Raw genomic sequence first — 19033 nt, 5'->3', positions numbered from 1 at the left:
TTCTTATCGTTTTATCGAATTATCGCAGGTCCGAAAATTAGTTATCGCGGAAAGCACTGGGTCTACCTGGTTCCCATTCCAACTTATACCGGGTCTGACTGGTTCCAGAAATGTCCAGCCGGGTCTGGCTCGAGTCTGGTTCCCAAAATTTTCACCTTTTGCCCTCTGTAGAAAGGAGGCCCCCGGGATTCCTCCGCCCCTCCCTTGGCCAAATCCTAGCTACGTGCCTGCCGAAGACTATCTCAAGCACAATATGTACTTCATAATTTCATAAGCAGGTATAGGTACCATATAGGTACTCCTGACAAATAACAATACTTCATTTTAACATTGTTGACCTTAGTGATGTCTTCTGTGACGTCGGGTCGGGGAAATCGTTCCACAGTGGACTCGAGGAGACCTGCTGTCTGCACAATCGAATTTGATATGCAATAAAACCTCCTTTGGGCTTCGATGCTTATACCTGCTGCACCAGCCACAATAACCCTCAGTCAAGAGCCCCACAAGCATAGAGTGCCTACTGCCTGTTGAGTGTTGCGCCTCGAAGTTCGAACCGTTGGAACCCCGAACATTCATGTATGTTCATTCACATTGTACATACCTACCTATAGAAATTGTTAATTGAAACAAGTCACAGACGGTTTTCCGTTTTTGTTTCATCAATCATCACTCAGATCTCTACCCGCTAGGCGTTGCCGTCTTCCGGACCATAGATACCTACCAATCGTCCTGGCCAAGGCATATAAAGTCCTGGCACTGTTTTCTCGCGACTCTCGGCCAAAAAAAGCTCCTTTCGCAGTCAGAGCGGCGTGGAATGCCGGCGGTCTATGGAACATGACTGGGGAGCGAGGCTATAAGCTTTTATATTAGTCATTGATCCGACTGTTATTATTATTTTAAACGATGGTGTATGCTATTACAACAGTTTCTTTACGGCAACATGCGGAACACACTCAAATTTAACTAATAAAACGCTTTTCAACATATTTTCGGGCATATGAAAATATTTAGTAGCGTTAATCTAATGCATACCATTCTGACTCGCTCGCGCGCAACAATTGTCTCGACACACTTTCACGAGAGAAACAGCTTGCACTCGTTTGCTTTCTTTTTTAGAGATAAATACTTTGTGTTTTTGAGTTGATAATTGCAAAATTATTTGTTTTGTAACCTCTTAAAGATAACCTTCCGTTCATCTGCTTTTACTATGCAATGGACTTCACCATAAACGTGAAACGTAAGACATTCCAATTCTATTTCTGTTGCCCAGCAGGGGCTTGAATTGCAGCTGTCTTTGATATGCACGGCTATTTCATTATTTAATTTCATTTTGGTGTAAAATGACATGCTTGAATTGTGTTTTTATTGTGGGTCATGTGTTATGCACCAAACATCATTATTTGATTGAATCAAAATGAATGTGAAATGCAGTTCAAGTTCTGATGCTAAAAAGTTTAAGAAAGTAGCAAACATGTGTTAAAAAATGCTAGTGAGGCACCTAAAATAGACGTTTGTTTGATTTTATGACGAATGAAGATAATATTTCTGAAGGGACTTGCTTTTTTGTGCTTTTAAGGTCTCATTTTACTGCTTGTGTACCACTCTTTCCGTGACTTGCTAACTATAACTCTTGTTCACATATCAAGGTTAGTTATCCAATTAATTTAACTTTACTCTACCTAACACCTTGTAAATACCTACTCACTTAATTAAGACATATCTGACACCTATTCTGGCAAAAGTTGATAATCTTTATAATAAATTGGCGTCCTTGTAAATGTATAGACTCACACTATAGAGTGTGCTACTTTACTTATAATCCATACACCACTGTAGCAACACAGTCAACAAGCTGCATCAGCTAGGGTGGAAAATACATACAGGGTGGCGCCGATAAATGAAGACAATATCAATATGTGCTCCACACAAAACATTGAGTTTTTGGCAAAAGTCAGTACATTGGATGGAAGCTTGGAACTGGGGTGACTGATGGCGACCTGTCGAGCACACTTCACTCGATGAATCCCCCTCCGCGTCGATGACGGCCTCGATGCGCGGCTTGAACCGGGCGCAGGCCTTGGTCAGCATGGCCTTGTCCATCTTGACCATCATCTGCTTGATGGCTGACTTCAGAGAGTCAATATTGTTGTGTGGGTGTTTGTTAGTGTCCCTCTCGACTACGCCCCAGACGTTTTAGTCGAGCGGGTTCAGGTCCGGGGAGTTTGGCGGCCAGAACTCGGGCGTTATGTGGCTGTGCAGGTTGGCGCTCATCCACTCCTGCGTCACCCTGGCCTTGTGGGCGGTTACAGAGTCTTGTTGGAACACATAGGGCCTTCCTTAGCCACTCGGTCGATCCAGGGCTTCGCGACGTCACCGTCATCGACGGTGACGTCGACGTCGGGTCATCGTCGACGACGTTCTCGACTTTGGCAATGAAATCGTCGTCTCTGACGGCATCAGATCGTCGGGGATGTTTCTTCCGCTTTGCCACAGACGGGATGTCGCCCACAGACTCATCCAAGCTCTGCTCGACTTTATAATCATGGCTTCTGTGGACCTTGAGGAAGTTGGCGACCTCGGATGCCTAGCTGCCGGCGTGAAGCGCCACAATGACCGTGTGCTTTTCATTTCTTCCGTTATCATCTTCAGTTGCAACGTACCCTTTTGCTATGGACAACAATTTACATAAAGCATGGAACATGAATGCAAAAAATTATTGCTCTGCACAAAACAGTTTCCTCGTAACACAGCTTTGATATTTGTGGTTATTTACCGGCGCCACCCTGTATTAGCCTACTGCAACCAACTAGAAATTTGCAATGGACAGGACCTAAAATTTTTTACAATTCTTAGATATATGCACTTCTGTCTGATATGAAACATTTCAAGTGAAGACCAAAAATTTCCTGGTTCACCACAAGGTGGCTCCCACATATCATTTTCTTGGATGATGCTGTGTCACTACCAGCAAAGCAGTTCAGCGCAGTAACATTTTTGGGTCTGCACTGAACACAAACTCTGCACCACACCACATTAACTAAATCTGCACTGCACTGGGCAGTAGTAGAGTGCCTCTGCTTTGATGAGATCTTGTTGAGGCTGCCGTGCTTTGTAGTCTGACCTATGTTGATATAATCCAGCTTGCAAAGTATGGCAGGAGTCTGTTGGACTCAGGACATATGATGGAAAATCTGGACTATTGCACACTAGCCATGCTGGAAGTTTGCAGCAGCCTCCATAAAAAGGGTCTGGAAATTGCCCCACAGGATTAAGAACTCCTCACATTCTTAAAATCAAGTTAAACTATTAGAAAGGGCAATTGTCCCTTTTATGTCCTCACTAAATCTTGAATGCATTATTGTATTTGGAAGTGCTGTACCAGAACCAAATTATGGTGCTAGTTAGTTCAGTACATAAGCTACCTGCATTAGCATGCTACCTGCACACAATACACATAGCTAATGCTCATACACTGCAGTGCAGATGGGTAAGCAGCAGCTGCAGATGGTGCCTCAATTCATCCCTGAAGTCAATTACCTATGTTTGTGCTGAATAACAGGTAGCAGCATAACCTTGCATGCCACTGTAGCACAAATGGTGACAACCCAGCTCAATGTTTTGCAAGGCAAACTGCAGGACCACATGCTTATTGTTCAGTATTGGTGTTTTTAGTGATGCTAGCAATGTGCTTGATTGATCTTTCCACTGTGGTGTTTGAATTGAGGAGGCACAGTCTGTGCTCTGTAACAAGGCTTTTAAGTGAGAACCAGTTCAGCTTGCATATTGACATTTCCTAGCTCCCATTGTACTTGGTACCTTGGTTTATCTATTAATAATGATTTGGTTTTCATTTACTTGCAGTGGACTGCGGAACACCTGGCAAATAGCAATGCTTCCCTGGCCTTTTATTCTAGCCACATTTTTTCCTTAGCTCCTTGATGTAATTGTGTAAGTCTTACGTGCAAGACACTGTGACACTCCTGATTTGGCATATGACACTGCAGGTGGTCCCAGTATGTGCTAGAGGGGAGACAACCTCCAGGTAGCAGGGACAACTAGCATTGGAAGTAGCAGGAAATGACTTGCGATGAAACAGGACCATTGACCAGGCTATTTTTTTTAGGAAGATGAAACTTTTAGGTAGTAAAAATTAGGTGCCTAAACTTTGAGATCCTTGTAGCTTGTTTTTTTTTTCTGGAGATGGTTGTTTACCTGTGCTGTGAAACAGGACCAGGGTAGCTTTTGCAGTGAGATGAGGTTTTAAAAAGCAGTAAGCTTCAAACTTCTTACGGGTCGTTTATCGTGTCGCTCACGTAAGTCGTAACCTTTCCTGCAATAACCTATTGCGGAAAATCACTTGGAAACGTGATTTTATACCAAACATGCAGCGTCGGATGTTTTTTTATTTTGGGTGTTGCATATGATGTTGCTTGGGGTATTTGAGGTGATCAACATTTTAATAATTCCCAATAAAACTGTATCAGGGAGTCCGCAGCACCCATGAACCCAGGATGGCCTGCCAAAACGTAGTAATAATCTGAAAGATAACTTCTGTAGACCTCAGCTCACTGGCCTGACTGGCTTTGACATACCAGCTGACCCGCCTTGACGTGAGCTTGTGGTCTCCTTGTTTATTTGAAGCCAGTGATTCCAATGCCTTAGAGTCATTGGTTCTTCTTGATCTCTGGAGTTATTGGCCCCGCTAGCCTGATTTTGGGGGCAGTGTTCGTAGGGACGCTTTGTAGTTGTTTCCTTCACTGCCCACTCGGAGCCCGTGGCTCCCTGAGCATTGGGAGTCGATTCCCCCGGTTATTCGAAATCGGTTCCCCCGGTCATTCGGATTCGGCTTTCCACCGATCATTCGGTGTTGGTCTCCCCAATGGCTATTTGGAGTCGGTCTCCACACTGGCTATTTGGTGAAGTGATCAGCCGTCACGCTGTGCTGTATATCCGGACCGATCGATCCGCGGCGCCGTCCGCTGTCCTTTTGCCTGTCGGGCCGGGGCCCCTAAGGTGCCGGCAGCGGCCCGCCGCCTTATGGCCGGATGGGCGCGCGGCAGGCGCAGACCGGAAACTGGCGAGCGGGACAGGTTTTTGCGCCGCCCTGTGAGTGGCCGCCGGTGACACCGAGGACAGGACCCGGTCCACGGGCGGCGCCCCGTAAATACGACGATACCTACTGATTAACGTGGCTCAATGGATGCCAATCACAGGACGCTTCGTGATCCACCGACACCAGGCTTAAGAATCGGAGCTGCTGAGCTGCACTGATCCGGTGTCTGGTACCTTATGTGCCCAAAAAAGGTGCGGTTTTGTTATGCGAGACAGGTATTCTAGCCACATTTGTGGCACGCCTTTCAGTTACTACTTATTTCGTTTGTTTCATATCCATTTTCGTTTGGGCCATTACAACATTGATTGCGTTCAAAGTATTTGACTTGCCATAAAGTATAACGGACTTGTCAGCAGCTCTGTTGTGGGAACCAACCCAAACAGCAATCCAGCAATTCATCGCAGTTGCGTGCTGCATGTCGAGCGCTAGTGAGCATGCACTCGGCTCGACTGGAATGGTGTTGTACCGGGTCCGGACATATCGTCCTTGTTACCTGGCCACTAAACACCGCTGGGGCCCTGTTCCACGGCACGCTACTAGGGCTTTCGGCTGCCAGCGAAACAGCGACAAACTTCGGCGCTGATATTGGCCGACGTTTTCCAAAAGTAGCAGTAAAGCTATGGTCATAAGCACCGTAAGCAGATTCACATCGTTTTATAAATGGCATATTGTATGAAGTTGTTATTGTACATTTCTAGAACTTGACTAAAGTCACAACCGAGTCCGCGGAATCAGCGGATTGGAAGCGGGGTCACATTAACAATTTGGGTGTGTGAAATAAATTTTGACGACAGTTACACACCTGGCGATAACCAATGGCGTCATCTAGCGAAATGGACCAGTAACTAGCACTACTGATTCCTGTACGCCACTAGCGCAGCATAAATTGCGTGCCATGAAACATGGTCCTTGATAACATCCAAGAATCAAGTACCCTATTTGTTTTAAGCTTTATAAAAAAACGCATTTTCCAGTTTTTTTGCGCACGTTCTGTCAGACGAAGGTCATTTTCTGACTAGGGCTGGATCCAGACAATATTTTGACACCATTCCACTGATTCTTGCCTCTATTACTTTGACACCATTCCACTGATTCTTGCCTCTGTTACTATGCAATTCATACTCATTCGAAAAAAAAACACAAGACAAATCATTCAGTCGTTGGTGGATGATGCTATGCAGTTGCCGTAATTCCATATCATCGTGTTCGACAGTGGATATTCATTTGGTATCATTTTCACTGAGCACCAAAACGGCATCCTTGAATATATCCTTATTACGTACCACCTAAACAATTGACCTCTTTGATTATGCATGGTCTTAAAATCACTCAATCCACCCCGCCGGTTCATCCGTTCATTGCTGAGGTGAGCGCCGTGCCTGATGGGGTGTTGGGGGGACGCTCGCCGGCACGCTGGCGCCGTGACTGCCCATGCCGCTGTTCGTGTCACCGGTGCCTTTCTGTCCGGGGCTGGCGGCGCTCCGCCGTGAATCGCACATCACGGCAGTTCAGCTTTCAACGGCCTTACGACTAACACGAAACGTGCTTCAAGGTTACGCCTTTGACTATCTTCGTATCTTGCGGCGGAATTTATGCATTTTTAGCGTTCGCAGAACATAGTGACAGACTTGCTTTAGAGACTGAAGTGTTAGTAACTGACAGTAACACTGAATGACTGACCGACTACCTCCTCACCCTCCCCCAAAAGCAAAACACGGACTAACTGAAGTCAGTCTAACCTCCAGCCCCTTTCTGATAGAGCTTACTTACTTCCAAGCTAGTTACGATTGTAGTTTGTGCTATTAGGCATATGTATCTAGATGTGTAAGCGTTTGACCAGACCAGCTCGTCCGTAGCCCTGTTTCTATTTGTGCTGGCGATGCATCGGTGTAGAGGCCGCACTGACTGTTGTCCCGTTCCACAGCTGTGATGAGCCCGCCGTCCCGGAGAGACCACTAGCCAGCGCCGGTCGCCACTGCCCCCGATCGCCCGCCGTCTGAGCCTCCGTCCGTGCGTGCGCCGAGCCCCGGCCGGCCCCCAGGTCCGCCGCGCTGCCTTCCGCCGAGCCGCCCGCGCCCGTCGCCATGACGACCAACGGCAGCGGCCCGCTGACGCCGCCCGCCGAGGACCAGCCCGACCAGGACACCATCAAAATGTTCGTCGGCCAGATCCCGCGGCACATGGACGAGCCCGAGCTGCGCGCCATGTTGGAGGAGTTCGGCGCCGTCTACCAGATCAATGTACTGCGGGACAAGGTGAGCGGCCAGAGCAAGGGCTGCTGCTTCGTCACCTTCTTCACGCGCAAGGCGGCGCTGGAGGCGCAGAACCAGCTGCACAACGTACGCACTCTGGCCGGCATGCACCACCCCATCCAGATGAAACCGGCAGACACCGAGAATCGCAATGAGAGGAAGCTGTTCATCGGCATGGTCAGCAAACAGTGTGACGAGGCGGACGTGCGCGCCATATTCGCGCGGTTCGGCCCCATCGAGGAGTGCACGGTGCTTCGCGATCAGAACAACCACAGCAAGGGCTGCGCGTTCGTCACGTTCTCGTCTCGCCAGAACGCGATCGGCGCCATCAAGGCGATGCACCAGTCGCAGACGATGGACGGCTGCTCGGCGCCCATGGTAGTCAAGTTCGCCGACACACAGAAGGACAAGGATACGCGCCGAATCCAGAGCGTGGCGTCGACGCTGTGGGGCTCCGGGCTGGCGGGCCCGTTCAGTCCGCAGTATCTGACACTGCTGCAGCAGCTCAGCGGCGCTGGCGGACTCGGCCTGCCCGCCATGCACGGCTTCGGCCCGGTGCACGGCGCCGGTCCGCTGCTGGGTCACGGCGTGCAAAACGGCGGCCCGGCCGTGCTGGGCGCCGCCCGGTTCAGCGCTCCGACACCAGCCAACGGCGCGCCGGCCACCAGCGAACCGCCGGCGGCGGCGGCGGCAACGGGCGCGGCGCAGAACGGTGCCGGCGCGCCGCTGCTCGTCTCCACGCCGTCGAGCAGCGCGTCGATGCCGACTCTGACGACACTGGCGGTGCAGAACGGCTGCCTGAGCCAGTCGTCGGCCAGCTCGTCGCTGTCGGGCGCGTCGCCCGTCTCCTCGATGCCGTCAGCGCCCACCATGGAGATGCTGACGGCGTTCTCCAGCCTGCAGCCTTTCGGCGGCCTCACCGCCGCCGCGTTCGCGCAGGCGCACATGGTCGCCAACAACAATCCGGCCGGCAAGCGGATCGAGGGGCCCGAGGGCTGCAACCTGTTCATCTACCACCTGCCGCAGGAGATGACGGACGCCGACCTGGCGCACGCCTTCATGCCGTTCGGTAACGTCATCTCAGCCAAGGTGTTCATCGACAAGCAGACCAACCTGTCGAAATGCTTCGGTTTCGTGTCTTACGACAACCCGACCAGCGCTCAGACGGCCATTCAGGCCATGAATTGCTTCCAGATCGGCACCAAGCGGCTCAAGGTGCAGCTGAAACGCTCCAAGGAGGCGCCCAAGCCCTATTGAGGCCGGCGCGCGCGGCTAGTGGTGCAGTTGTAGGCTTTACACCGGTGCGCGGGGCGCCGTACCGTCTCAAAGGCAGCAGCCGTCCAGTGGGTAAATTATTGACATGGTGCGTTTCGCGCTCTTTTTGTACCAGGTGTACTCGCGTGTGAGAAACGAGTGGGAGCGAAACAGATTGTGCAGCTATTTGATTTATTTAAAAGAATAATAGTCCGGATTATCACGTAGTTGCAATACTTGTTACAAATTGGTGGCAAATCTATTGTTATTTATAGAGCGTGTGCACTTGTTGAACCAGGGATAAAGCGTTGTGGCTTTTAAGTTATAACAAACCTGGCTTTGTTTGTACTTTTAGTTAAGTTTTATTTTATCGCGTGATAGAGACGAGATTTCTCGGCTGGCACGAAAGTTGTTTGCACCGACTCAGAGCCATGCTTTCGAAGACTCCGTTCACCGACGACCAGAATGTGAGATTATTTTACCGAGAAGGCGAGTGGGCGATGGAGGGTTGGTGCCGCAGACTGAGCCGCCGCGGCGCTCCCCCCAGAGGCGACGTACAAACGTGGCAGTTACCCTGATCCGTACAACGAACGGGGCGGCCGCAGCCCGGCCAGAGCCCGCGCAACTGGCAGCTACCGAAATCCCAATGTGATGGCGCGTCTGGTCGGCCCGAGCCTCCGTGCGCCTGTGTCCCGTGTGAGTGGCGGCGGCCGGGCGCCGCCCGCCGCCGACCCTTGTTGTTTTCAGCCGTTTGTGTAGTCTAGTGTAACGTTTTATTCGTGGTGTAGGTGATGCTAAGCTGGCTGTGACGCCGGGCGTCTCTGTCGGGCAGACAGCAGTGCAGGGCGACCGGCGTCACGGCTCCAGCCAAATTGCGAGTCGGTCGCTTGTCTTCGTGAAACGGTGCTCGGGAGGAAAATCAGCAAGAACGTCCGTTTGTTTAGCTGCTCAGACGATCGCCACCGGGTCTGGCCGTGCGCGTCGGCGTCCACGAGTTTACTTTGTTGCTGATATGTTAGCTGATTTGTGATCATGTTACTTTCTTATCTAAATTAAGAAGAACCGTCGAAGCGATTTTCCTCCCTGCCCGCGATGTGGTTTGGGGTCCCCTATCAGTTATCGTTAAGCTAGCCGTTAAGTATGCTTGCTGGTTGGGCGGCGCGGCGCGGCCGGGCGGCCGCCGGTGGTTGTGTCGCCTTGCCGTGGTGGATCATGTCGGCTGATCTGTCGGGAACGGGCGCGCTCGGTGCTCGCGCCCGCTCCCTGCCCGAGTGGCGGCGCGGCGCGAACGGCGGCACCGGAGCGGCGCCAACCGAATACCCGGAGGGTATCATTTGTACCGATGTTAAATTGTATTCTGTATACCATGTTATTTGAATAAATATTCTTTAATAACCAAATATTTATGATGGTTGATGTTTTTGGTAGTGCCACCGTGGACCAGCACCTCGCCGGCTCCGTAGGGGTGCGACGGTCTACCCACAGGTGGCATCCACTGGGCGGGCGGTGAGACGCACCGGCACGCTGTAGAAATTCGTACCAATGCTGCGATAGTGCAATTGCCTAATTTGGCCATTTTTTTTTGGGGGGGGGGGGGGTGGCCCTTTCGATCTGACGTGACCATTTCAGGTCCGGAAGGATGATAGGAGTTAGGGGGAGACATTGGTCTGGAAGAGCATCCTGGGGAGTCGCCGGGGCTGAGCCCGTCGAGAAGACAGGCCGACCAGTCCCCTCCGCCCCCCCCCCCCCCCAAGCACTCACCGCACCTGGCTACGGTCGTGCTCCTATCAGCCATTCCCGCATGGAATAAAGTTGCCCGTCCATTCCGGAGCAGAGGGTTGAGATGTGAAGGATTTGACTGTCCTGAGGATGGAAAAGAGGGAACGGTGAGCTTTGGTCAAATATCGTTGAGCGTTGAGCTAGTTGGCCCAGACTACAACCTGCCCTGCCTTGACTTTATGACTAACGTAACCTACCCTGTTCCAAAAGATTATTCAGGGACATAATTTGATGTCCCGGGCATAGGTAGCTCGTAGTGCTGGACATCCTAACCGTGCCACTTAGCTTGTAGAGCATAGCCCGCTAACGACGTCTGGATGAGGGTAAAGTTGAACTGTCAGAAGAGACGCAAGTTGCGCGACATAGGTACAAGCTAATATTAATTTTATATCTCTTCCTTCCTCGTTGGATACAAAATAAGAGAAAAAGACACGTAACAGTTTATTCAACGCAGTTACCTGCATAGTTGCTCTTTGCTGAGGTATGTGCTATCACTTTCCTATGCAGAAGTCGCTGAAGATAACATCCAGTATCTCCTCGGCGCCGACGTGGCCGGTGAGCTCGCCGATCTGCCGGGCGGCCAGTCGCAGCTGCTCGGCCGCCAGCGCCAGGTCGCCGCCGGCCGCCACCTGAGCTATAAACTGGCGCACGTGCCGCTCGGCGCCGGCCACGTGCAGCCGGTGCCGCTGCCGGGTGAGAGCCGGCGCCGGGGCGGCCGCGTCCGCGCATAGCCGGCCCAGGCTGTCACCGAGCGCCTCCACCAGCGCGGCCACGCCGTGACCGGTCAGACAGGAGACGAGGGCCGTGCGGCCGGGCGCCGACCGGCACCAGTCACCCAGCCGCTCTACCTCTGCCTCCGACACCAGGTCCACCTTGTTCAACACCAGCTGGGTCTCTGGCGGCGGCGACTCGGTCCCGGCGCCCAGACCCAGCGCCGACAGCTGCTCAGACACGAACACGTCCGCGGTGCGCGCGACGCCCGGTCCGCCCATCCAGAAGAGCACGCGCGGCGCCTCAGCCACCAGCAGGACCAGGTCAGCGGCGGCAGCGCTGCCCCGGGCGCGGCGGACACCCTCCCGCTCCACGGCGTCTGACGCATCGCGCAGACCTGCCCGGGGACACGGAGCAAAGCAGTCAGACATGATAGGTAAAACCTGAGGCAATACGATGCAACATCGCATATTACCCTCCCTCCCTCTCCTGGCTACGATGCGGAAGTTTCTGTTACGTGCAGCGGCCACCTGCCGGCCAGCGGCGTCGCCTGGCGCGTCACCTACCGGCCGTGTCGGTGAGCACCACCGGGAAGCCGGCCACGTCCAGAGTGGCGTCCAGCAGGTCCCGCGTAGTGCCGGGTACCTCGGAGACAATGGCCGCCTCCCGCTGCACCAGGCCGTTCAGCAGGCTGCTCTTGCCGGCGTTCGGAGCGCCGGCAATCGTTACCTGTGACGTCAGAGAGGCGTCACAAACATAGAAGCGTGTGAGCATGCAGCGAGACACGAGATATGTATTCTCGGATGTATATTGGAATTCAAGAACAATGACAAAAGACGTCTCCTCATCGCGCCCGTCAGCGGCTTGGTCCCTCCCGAGTCCCAGTCCACGCAGTCCCTCGGTTCCTGCAGTGGTACCCTGGCACCCCATAGGACACGGATGGGGTGGGGTCAGCGCGCCCACCTGCACGCCGCTGCGCAGCCGCTCCCCGCGCCGGCCGTCCGCCAGGTGCCGCCGCATGTCGTCAGCCAGCCGGTCGGCGGCCGCCACCGTCTCGGCCATGGCGTCCTCCTCAATCAGCTCCTCCTCGCCGAAGTCGATGAAGGCCTCGGCGGTGGCCAGGCAGCGGAGCAGGGCGGCGCGCCAGCGGCTGTATTGGCGGCGCAGGTGTCCCTCGGCCTGGCGCACCGCCTGGCGCCGCTGCTGCTCCGTCTCGGCGGCCAGCAGGTCGGCGAGCCCCTCCACCTGACGGGGCGGCACCGACATTATACATACAGTCCCTTCACCTGGCGGCACGGCACTGACATTATACATACAGCAGGTCGGCGAGCCCCTCCACCTGGCGGCACGGCACTGACATTATACATACAGCAGGTCGGCGAGCCCCTCCACCTGGCGGCACGGCACTGACATTATACATACAGCAGGACGGCGAGCCCCTCCACCTGACGGCACGGCACTGACATTATACATACAGTCCCTCCACCTGGCGGCACGGCACTGACATTATACATACAGCAGGACGGCGAGTCCCTCCACCTGACGGGGCGGCACTGACATTATACGTACAGCAGGTTGGCGAGCCCCTCCACCTGGCGGCACGGCATTGACATTATACATACCGCAGGTCGGCGAGCCCCCCCCCCCCCCCACACCTGGCGGAGCGGCACTGACATTATACATACAGCAGGTCGGCGAGCCCCTCCACCTGGCGGGGCGGCACTGACACCAAACATGGAGCCGTACAGTCGACAGCTGGGGCGTTCCACGACAAATCGACAAGTGCCCTGCACCCTCATGTTTTATTTTTTGCTTAAAATTGGTCTAATGGGTTGTGATGGGCGGGGAAGCCAGCTGTGGCAAGGATTTTTTTCTTCGAACAACGGTTTCCGAGATATAGCCTCGGGCAATTCCTGGAGTTCGCGCTGCAGCCCTATGTTTGGCGGCCTCTAACTCAGAAACTATTGGTTTTTTACGATAAAAACTTTATATGGTTCAACTCATAATCAACCAACAAACATTTTGGCTATCTCGGATTTTCAATTTTTGAAAATTTTGATCACGTGACCTTTTGTCCTATTTTTCGAAGAGTGACCTTGATATTTTCCCCACCGAAAGTTGCAATTTTGTCTGATGACGATTAAAGCCTTATCAATTGTCATTCATATGCGATAATAAAAAAGTGGTTATCGCCCTGCGTTGACCTCAGGTCAGGTCATTTTTATGACCTGTCCATTATTACGAGCGGGAGCGACAGCGAGATCTCGAGAATAAAGAAAGATAGCGACAAGCGGTAAACGGTCAAGGGTACACACGGATAAGGTCTATAATTTTTACTGAGGTCATTTTCAGGTCAGGTCAAAGATGACGTCACAGGAGCTAAAAGGAAGTCAAAATAGCGGCACTATACATATATATGAAGTTTTTCTCGAATAACTTTCAAGGTATCCCAGCTAGGAACAAACTAATAGCACCATCGTGATCCTCTCGTCGATCCGCATCGAAACATATGTATGTTGACCTCGAAAGGTCGAAAGGTCAAAAGTTGACCTTAGATCACGTGACCTAAGGTCAACTTTTGACCTTTCGACTTTTCGAGGTCAACATACATATGTTTCGATGCGGATCGACGAGAGGATCACGATGGTGCTATTAGTTTGCTCCTAGCTGGGATACCTTGAAAGTTATTCGAGAAAAGCTTCATATATATGTATAGTGCCGCCATTTTGACTTCCTTTTAGCTCCTGTGACGTCATCTTTGACCTGACCTGAAAATGACCTCAGTAAAAATTATAGACCTTATGCGTGTGTACCCTTGAACGTTTACCGCTTGTCGCTATCTTTCTTTATTCTCGAGATCTCGCTGTCGCTCCCGCTCGTAATAATGGACAGGTCATAAAAATGACCTGACCTGAGGTCAACGCAGGGCGATAACCACTTTTTTATTATCGCATATGAATGACAATTGATAAGGCTTTAATCGTCATCAGACAAAATTGCAACTTTCGGTGGGGAAAATATCAAGGTCACTCTTCGAAAAATAGGACAAAAGGTCACGTGATCAAAATTTTCAAAAATTGAAAATCCGAGATAGCCAAAATGTTTGTTGGTTGATTGTGAGTTGAACCATATAAAGTTTTTATCGTAAAAAACCAATAGTTTCTGAGTTAGAGGCCGCCAAACATAGGGCTGCAGCGCGAACTCCAGGAATTGCCCGAGGCTATATCTCGGAAACCGTTGTTCGAAGAAAAAAATCCTTGCCACAGCTGGCTTCCCCGCCCATCACAACCCCTTACACCAGTTTTCAACGAAGAATAAAATATGAGGGTGCAAATTTAATTTTTTATTTGTCGATTTGTCGTGGAACGCCCCAGCTGCAGGCGAGGATGCTGTACTTAAACACTTCGCCCTACATTATGGCAGTGCAGACTAGTCAGGATACCAGACTATGAATATGATACCAAGCCGATACCAGGCAGATGTCTGCCACTAGTGTTCGCATATCGCACGACACACCTGCCTGAATGGCGTCACGGCACACCCGCCTAGCTAACATCACGCCACACCCACCTGAGTGACGTCCAGTTTCCCGGCGTGAAAGGCTCTCCGGGTGAACTCTCCGGGTCTGGCGGGCTGCAGGCCGGGGACGGCGGCAAGAGCGCGGAGCACTGCGGCCACCACGGCCGGGCCGCCGTGAGTGTGCAGTTCGCAGCAGTCCTCGCCGGTGAACGAGGCCGGTCCGGGCAGCCAGAGCAGCAGCGCCCGGTCCAGCAGGGCGCCGTCACACGGCGAGAACAGCCGGCGGACCACGGCGCGCCGCGCCGCCGGCAGACTCCGGCCGCCTGGCCGGTCAGAGGGCACAGGTCAGCGGGCACAGGTCAGTGGACAGCGGTTCACAGGTCAGCGGTTTGTAGGAGGGTCGATAGTCGCCACACACAAGCCAAATGACTGACCATCAGGCGACTAAGCAGGCCACTGTTATACCCTATGTCTCTTCACATACAGCTGAGGTCTGACGAGCGGTTGTGAGCCACCAACGGCGTTCTGTCAGCCGAGGTCGGTCCATAGCGCATGTTTCACGGCACGCCGCTACTCGACACCACAAGGTACTGGCGTTCGTTTTCTTGGGAAACGTAAACAAAATCACCAATTTTGCTAACGTTTCCGTGCTGTGAAACAAGGTCCTGGCGGCCATCGACCAACACCCTAGGCTGACTCACAGGAGAATCGGGAAACAAGTGTAGGCAGTGTGTTTGAGGCATTGGGTATTCTGGCAGCTCTCATTGGCCAGCCAATGGGAGAGCGCCGCAGCCGCGTGGCCTGAGGGCCGGCCGGCGCTCTTCGGGTCAGCCGGCGCTGACAGACTGATACGGGACGACGGTGAAAACAGGGCGCCTGGGGCGATTTGATCAAGGTCCGTTAAATTTACACGTGACGTTTGGGATATAGAAGGCCAACGGAGCGGGGGAAGTTCCAAATGTCACGTGACTAATATGCCCTCCGGCGCCCTGTTTTCACCGGCGTCCCTGATACGGGCGCCAGCGATGGGTGTCGTGTTATTCATTGCGTCTGCTGAAGGGTGAGTTTCGCTATGATTTTGAGTATGAACTGTGAGCTGATTCTTGTTGATTTCTTTTGGTAACCATTGGTTGTTTATGTGCTGAGCCATTTTCGGTTTTGTTTTGCTCTCCTTTACTGCTGTGTTTCAGGACGCGGAAACGTGAGAGAATAATCGGAACTGAGAGGATCAGTCCAGAATGAGAGCGTTACTTGTGACCTTTGTCAATAGACCAGAAAGTTAAGACAAGGAAACGACGGATTCTACGCTCCCCAGTAGGCTAAGCTTGCATGAGAGTCGACCCACCGGTGAGCGCGCGGAGGGCGTCTGCCGATGCCGGCCCCGTGACCCGGATCACTGCCACCCCGCAGCGGCCGTGGCCAGAGCTCAGCGCGAAGACGGTGGAGAGTCTGCGGCGGCCGGCGGCGACCAGCGAGCCCACCACACTTCTCCACCTCAGCGCAGCCGGCACCATGATCCCAGCAGCCCTGCAGCATCAATGGCATGGCGGTAAACATCGATTAGCGTGGAGGTCTACTGGTCATTTTACTGTGATTGTTTAGGTATATAAATACCATCAATTAGGTAAGGTACTCACTTAGTTTGACCCTCGCCCGTATTGGTGGTTTAGGTATAGAGGGGGGGGGGGGGGCTCCGTTGGAACCCCGCCTCTTACCGTTTAGCCCCTGATTGAGCCAAAGCTTCGCGGAAAAAATGAGCGTGTTGCCCGTGACGAGAGGAAGCCAACAGTACCAGATTTTAAGGTCTTAGGTCATTGGTTGACCTCCCAGGTCAGGTCAATGACCCAAAAGTCGTGAAAATCGGGACCTGTTAGAACGTCGTCAAGTGTGGTTGCTAAGGGACTTTTTTCGGGGTGCAGATCACGAATATCATGTAAGCTTTAATTACAGATGATATCTTCATGCATTTAGGCCAGATCGGGTCAGCCGTCAGGTCAGGTCAACCAGTAGGGGTCCAGCCGGGTATTCGTAGTACGTGTACACCGCCTCCGACAGATTCGCAACATGTTACGAAAGCTCCAAAACTACTTCGTAAATGTTCAAATGGTTGCTAAATTCGAATTAACCTCCAAAAATGGCCTACAAACATGCAAAACTAAAAAAAAAGTGAACTGAGTTCATCAAAGGTCAATGGCCTGAACTGACCGTTAGGTGATCTTGACACCCATCCTAATGCATGGGACCAACATCAAATCACATGTTTGAACGCTTGAAACCACGAAAAGACTGCAAACGCGCGGCTAATACGAGCCGACATACGCCGAATCGCGATTCCGGCCAAACATGGTCTCGAGAAATAGGTCACAGGTCAAGGGTCATTTGGGTCAGGGTCATGACATTTTCAGGGTGAGTATAAAATTGATTAACTCGAGGGTACTGAATATGTCGTCGCGGTCGACCGCTTTTTACGTGAGTTATTCACGAAAAACCGAGAGGGTCCGTTCAACCCCCCCCCTTCTATACCAGCGAGGGTTAATTGCAAAATGCACCTAATATTGCCAAGTGTTGTGACTTGTGAATAATAGTCTTTTTTAAGTCTTTCTTTTTCTTTCTCTTCTTCTTCAGTTGTAAGTTGTAACTTGTAAGCAGTAACTACACATGATGCAGTATATGTGAAGATGAAGTCCAAGTAGTAGTAGGTTGTAGGTTGGTAGGATGTAGATTGGTAGGGTTGGTAGTTTGTAGGCTGGTAGGTTGCAGGGATATAGGGTGTAGGTAGGTTGGTAGGTTGTTTAGTAGGTTAGTAGGTAAGGTTAGGTCAGGTTGGACTGTGTTTTACCTACTTGGGCTTCATCTTCACATTTACCCATGATGCACGGTGAGGCAGCCAGATAATATGTAGCAGACATTATACATATAGCCCCATAAAAACAGTCAAAGCTGGGTTCCATTAGGAGTGTATGGAAGCTGGTGGGTGGCAGCAGACCTAGACAACAGAGAACAGCTTCCTGAACTGCCTGAAGCTTCAAGGGTATGGCTGAACACCTGTGTAACTTTCCTTTGAGAAAATATTAGCAAAATTTGCAAAAAAAATGTAACAACTAACAGCATAAACAGGAACAGAAGTACAAACAGAGCCAGAGTCATACCGAATGAGTCAACTCAAAAGAGCAGTGTACTTCACTTGGAGGCCCTTTTACCTTGAGGCTAGGCAGGCTGAGGTCCTCAGAAGTCAGATGCCTTTACCTGTAAAGAACCCTAGAATTTGATATGGGTTCTGGAAGACTGATGCAGGACCTCTAGGGTTTGGATATGCTTCATAGGCCGGTGGCGGACAATTCTGGTTTGGCTTATATCTGCTTTGGTATTAGCAAGCCTGGCATCCCAGGAAGATGCCAGATTGGAATGACGGATATATATATAGACCAAAACAAACCTTGCCTGACCATGACCTGACCTAGCCTTACCTTCAACCTACAAACATACAAAACCACAACCTACCCTATAAACCTACAACCTACAACGGCATCTGGCATTTTCCTGGGACGCCAGGCTTACTCACTTACCTTGACCTTATCAAGGTAAGACCTTACTGTACTTACCTTGACCTTATACCCCTTCTTTGATAAGATTCAGACGAAGCGATCAATCTTCAGCTTAGCTTGATCTCAAACCCACGGTGACTCTCAAACCCACGTTGTTGCATTGGCAAGCTGTCATTGAGCACGATAGATGGATAACTTCATTAAGATGCAGCGAGTACCTACCTAATATTCAGGAACCTATGTCAATCTGTCAAAAATTCAGAGTGAATAAAAATTGCAAAGCAATGAAGCTATTTAATCCATGCTATTTTGGTTGATTGCTGCGCTGATTTCGTAAAAAGCGCGTCACCTCTGACTGCACCTGGGGCTGCCACTTTTACTACCATATTCAGTCCCTTCCTTCAGTTTTGCTCACGCCTACAAAATGAAGAAAAAAAAACTGGCTTCGCGTTCACACCAAGTTCACACTTCTCACGACTCACATCACAGTCTCCCGGACGACGAAGATTCTACCAAGATACCTACAGGCACGCACACAGGATTTTTGAATGGGGGGGGGGGGGCACGACCTTCGAACTGGGCCCCCCATGCCGAAGGGCCCCCCCCCCAAAAAAAATACGGCCCACGGGGCTATATTTCGGTTGGTTTGAAGCTTGAGCAATTGGTTTGTCAATGCATGGTAAAACAATTATTTCGGTACCAGCTTAACCCGCGCACCGACGGGGGTCTGCGCCAACTTCGCACCGACGGGGGGGGGGGCGGATGACCGCCCCCCCCCCTGAGATCTCGAGAACGAAGCAAGATAGCGACAAGCGGTAAACGGCATCAGATACGCACGGCCAAGATCTACAATTTTTACT

At 51.6% G+C, this 19033-nt stretch overlaps 2 protein-coding genes across 5 annotated transcripts; one reads left to right on the top strand and one right to left on the bottom strand.

Annotated features, from left to right (window-relative positions):
• The first annotated feature begins 1026 nt into the window (after positions 1-1026).
• Positions 1027-10019, top strand: LOC122388504 (CUGBP Elav-like family member 2). Its single transcript, XM_043379663.1, has 2 exons — positions 1027-1237; positions 7038-10019. Exon 2 carries the CDS (start codon positions 7198-7200, stop codon positions 8620-8622), a length of 1425 nt encoding a protein of 474 aa, XP_043235598.1. The 5' UTR covers positions 1027-1237; positions 7038-7197; the 3' UTR covers positions 8623-10019.
• Positions 10020-10822: 803 nt separating this feature from the next.
• LOC122388477 (tRNA modification GTPase MnmE-like) lies at positions 10823-18463 on the bottom strand. Of its 4 annotated transcripts, XM_043379624.1 has the most exons (7): positions 18237-18459; positions 17829-17874; positions 15974-16155; positions 14680-14951; positions 12073-12354; positions 11676-11838; positions 10823-11506 (listed from the first exon to the last, which is right to left on the bottom strand). In XM_043379624.1, exons 3-7 carry the CDS (start codon positions 16140-16142, stop codon positions 10890-10892), a joined length of 1503 nt encoding a protein of 500 aa, XP_043235559.1. In that variant the 5' UTR covers positions 16143-16155; positions 17829-17874; positions 18237-18459; the 3' UTR covers positions 10823-10889. The 4 variants fall into 4 exon arrangements, with proteins under 4 accessions (XP_043235559.1, XP_043235574.1, XP_043235569.1 ...); XM_043379639.1 differs by lacking the exon at positions 17829-17874 and having other exon boundaries at positions 18396-18463; XM_043379634.1 differs by lacking the exon at positions 17829-17874 and having other exon boundaries at positions 18231-18459.
• Positions 18464-19033: the final 570 nt, after the last annotated feature.

Source organism: Amphibalanus amphitrite, unplaced genomic scaffold (assembly GCF_019059575.1).
Source record: "Amphibalanus amphitrite isolate SeventyFive unplaced genomic scaffold, NRLGWU_Aamphi_draft 000018F_arrow, whole genome shotgun sequence".
Taxonomy (NCBI): Eukaryota; Metazoa; Arthropoda; class Thecostraca; order Balanomorpha; family Balanidae; genus Amphibalanus; species Amphibalanus amphitrite.
This window is presented reverse-complemented; position numbering and strand designations above follow the sequence as displayed.

Coding starts and splice junctions, on each gene's coding strand:
- LOC122388504 (XM_043379663.1), top strand. CDS start 7,198: ATGACGACCAACGGCAGCGGCCCGCTGACGCCGCCCGCCGAGGACCAG.
- LOC122388477 (XM_043379639.1), bottom strand. CDS start 16,142: ATGGTGCCGGCTGCGCTGAGGTGGAGAAGTGTGGTGGGCTCGCTGGTC. Junction 12,355..14,679: donor GGAAACTGGACGTCACTCAG/GTGGGTGTGGCG, acceptor CCGCCCCGTCAG/GTGGAGGGGCTCGCCGACCT. Junction 11,507..11,675: donor GGTGCTCACCGACACGGCCG/GTAGGTGACGCG, acceptor GTCCCCGGGCAG/GTCTGCGCGATGCGTCAGAC.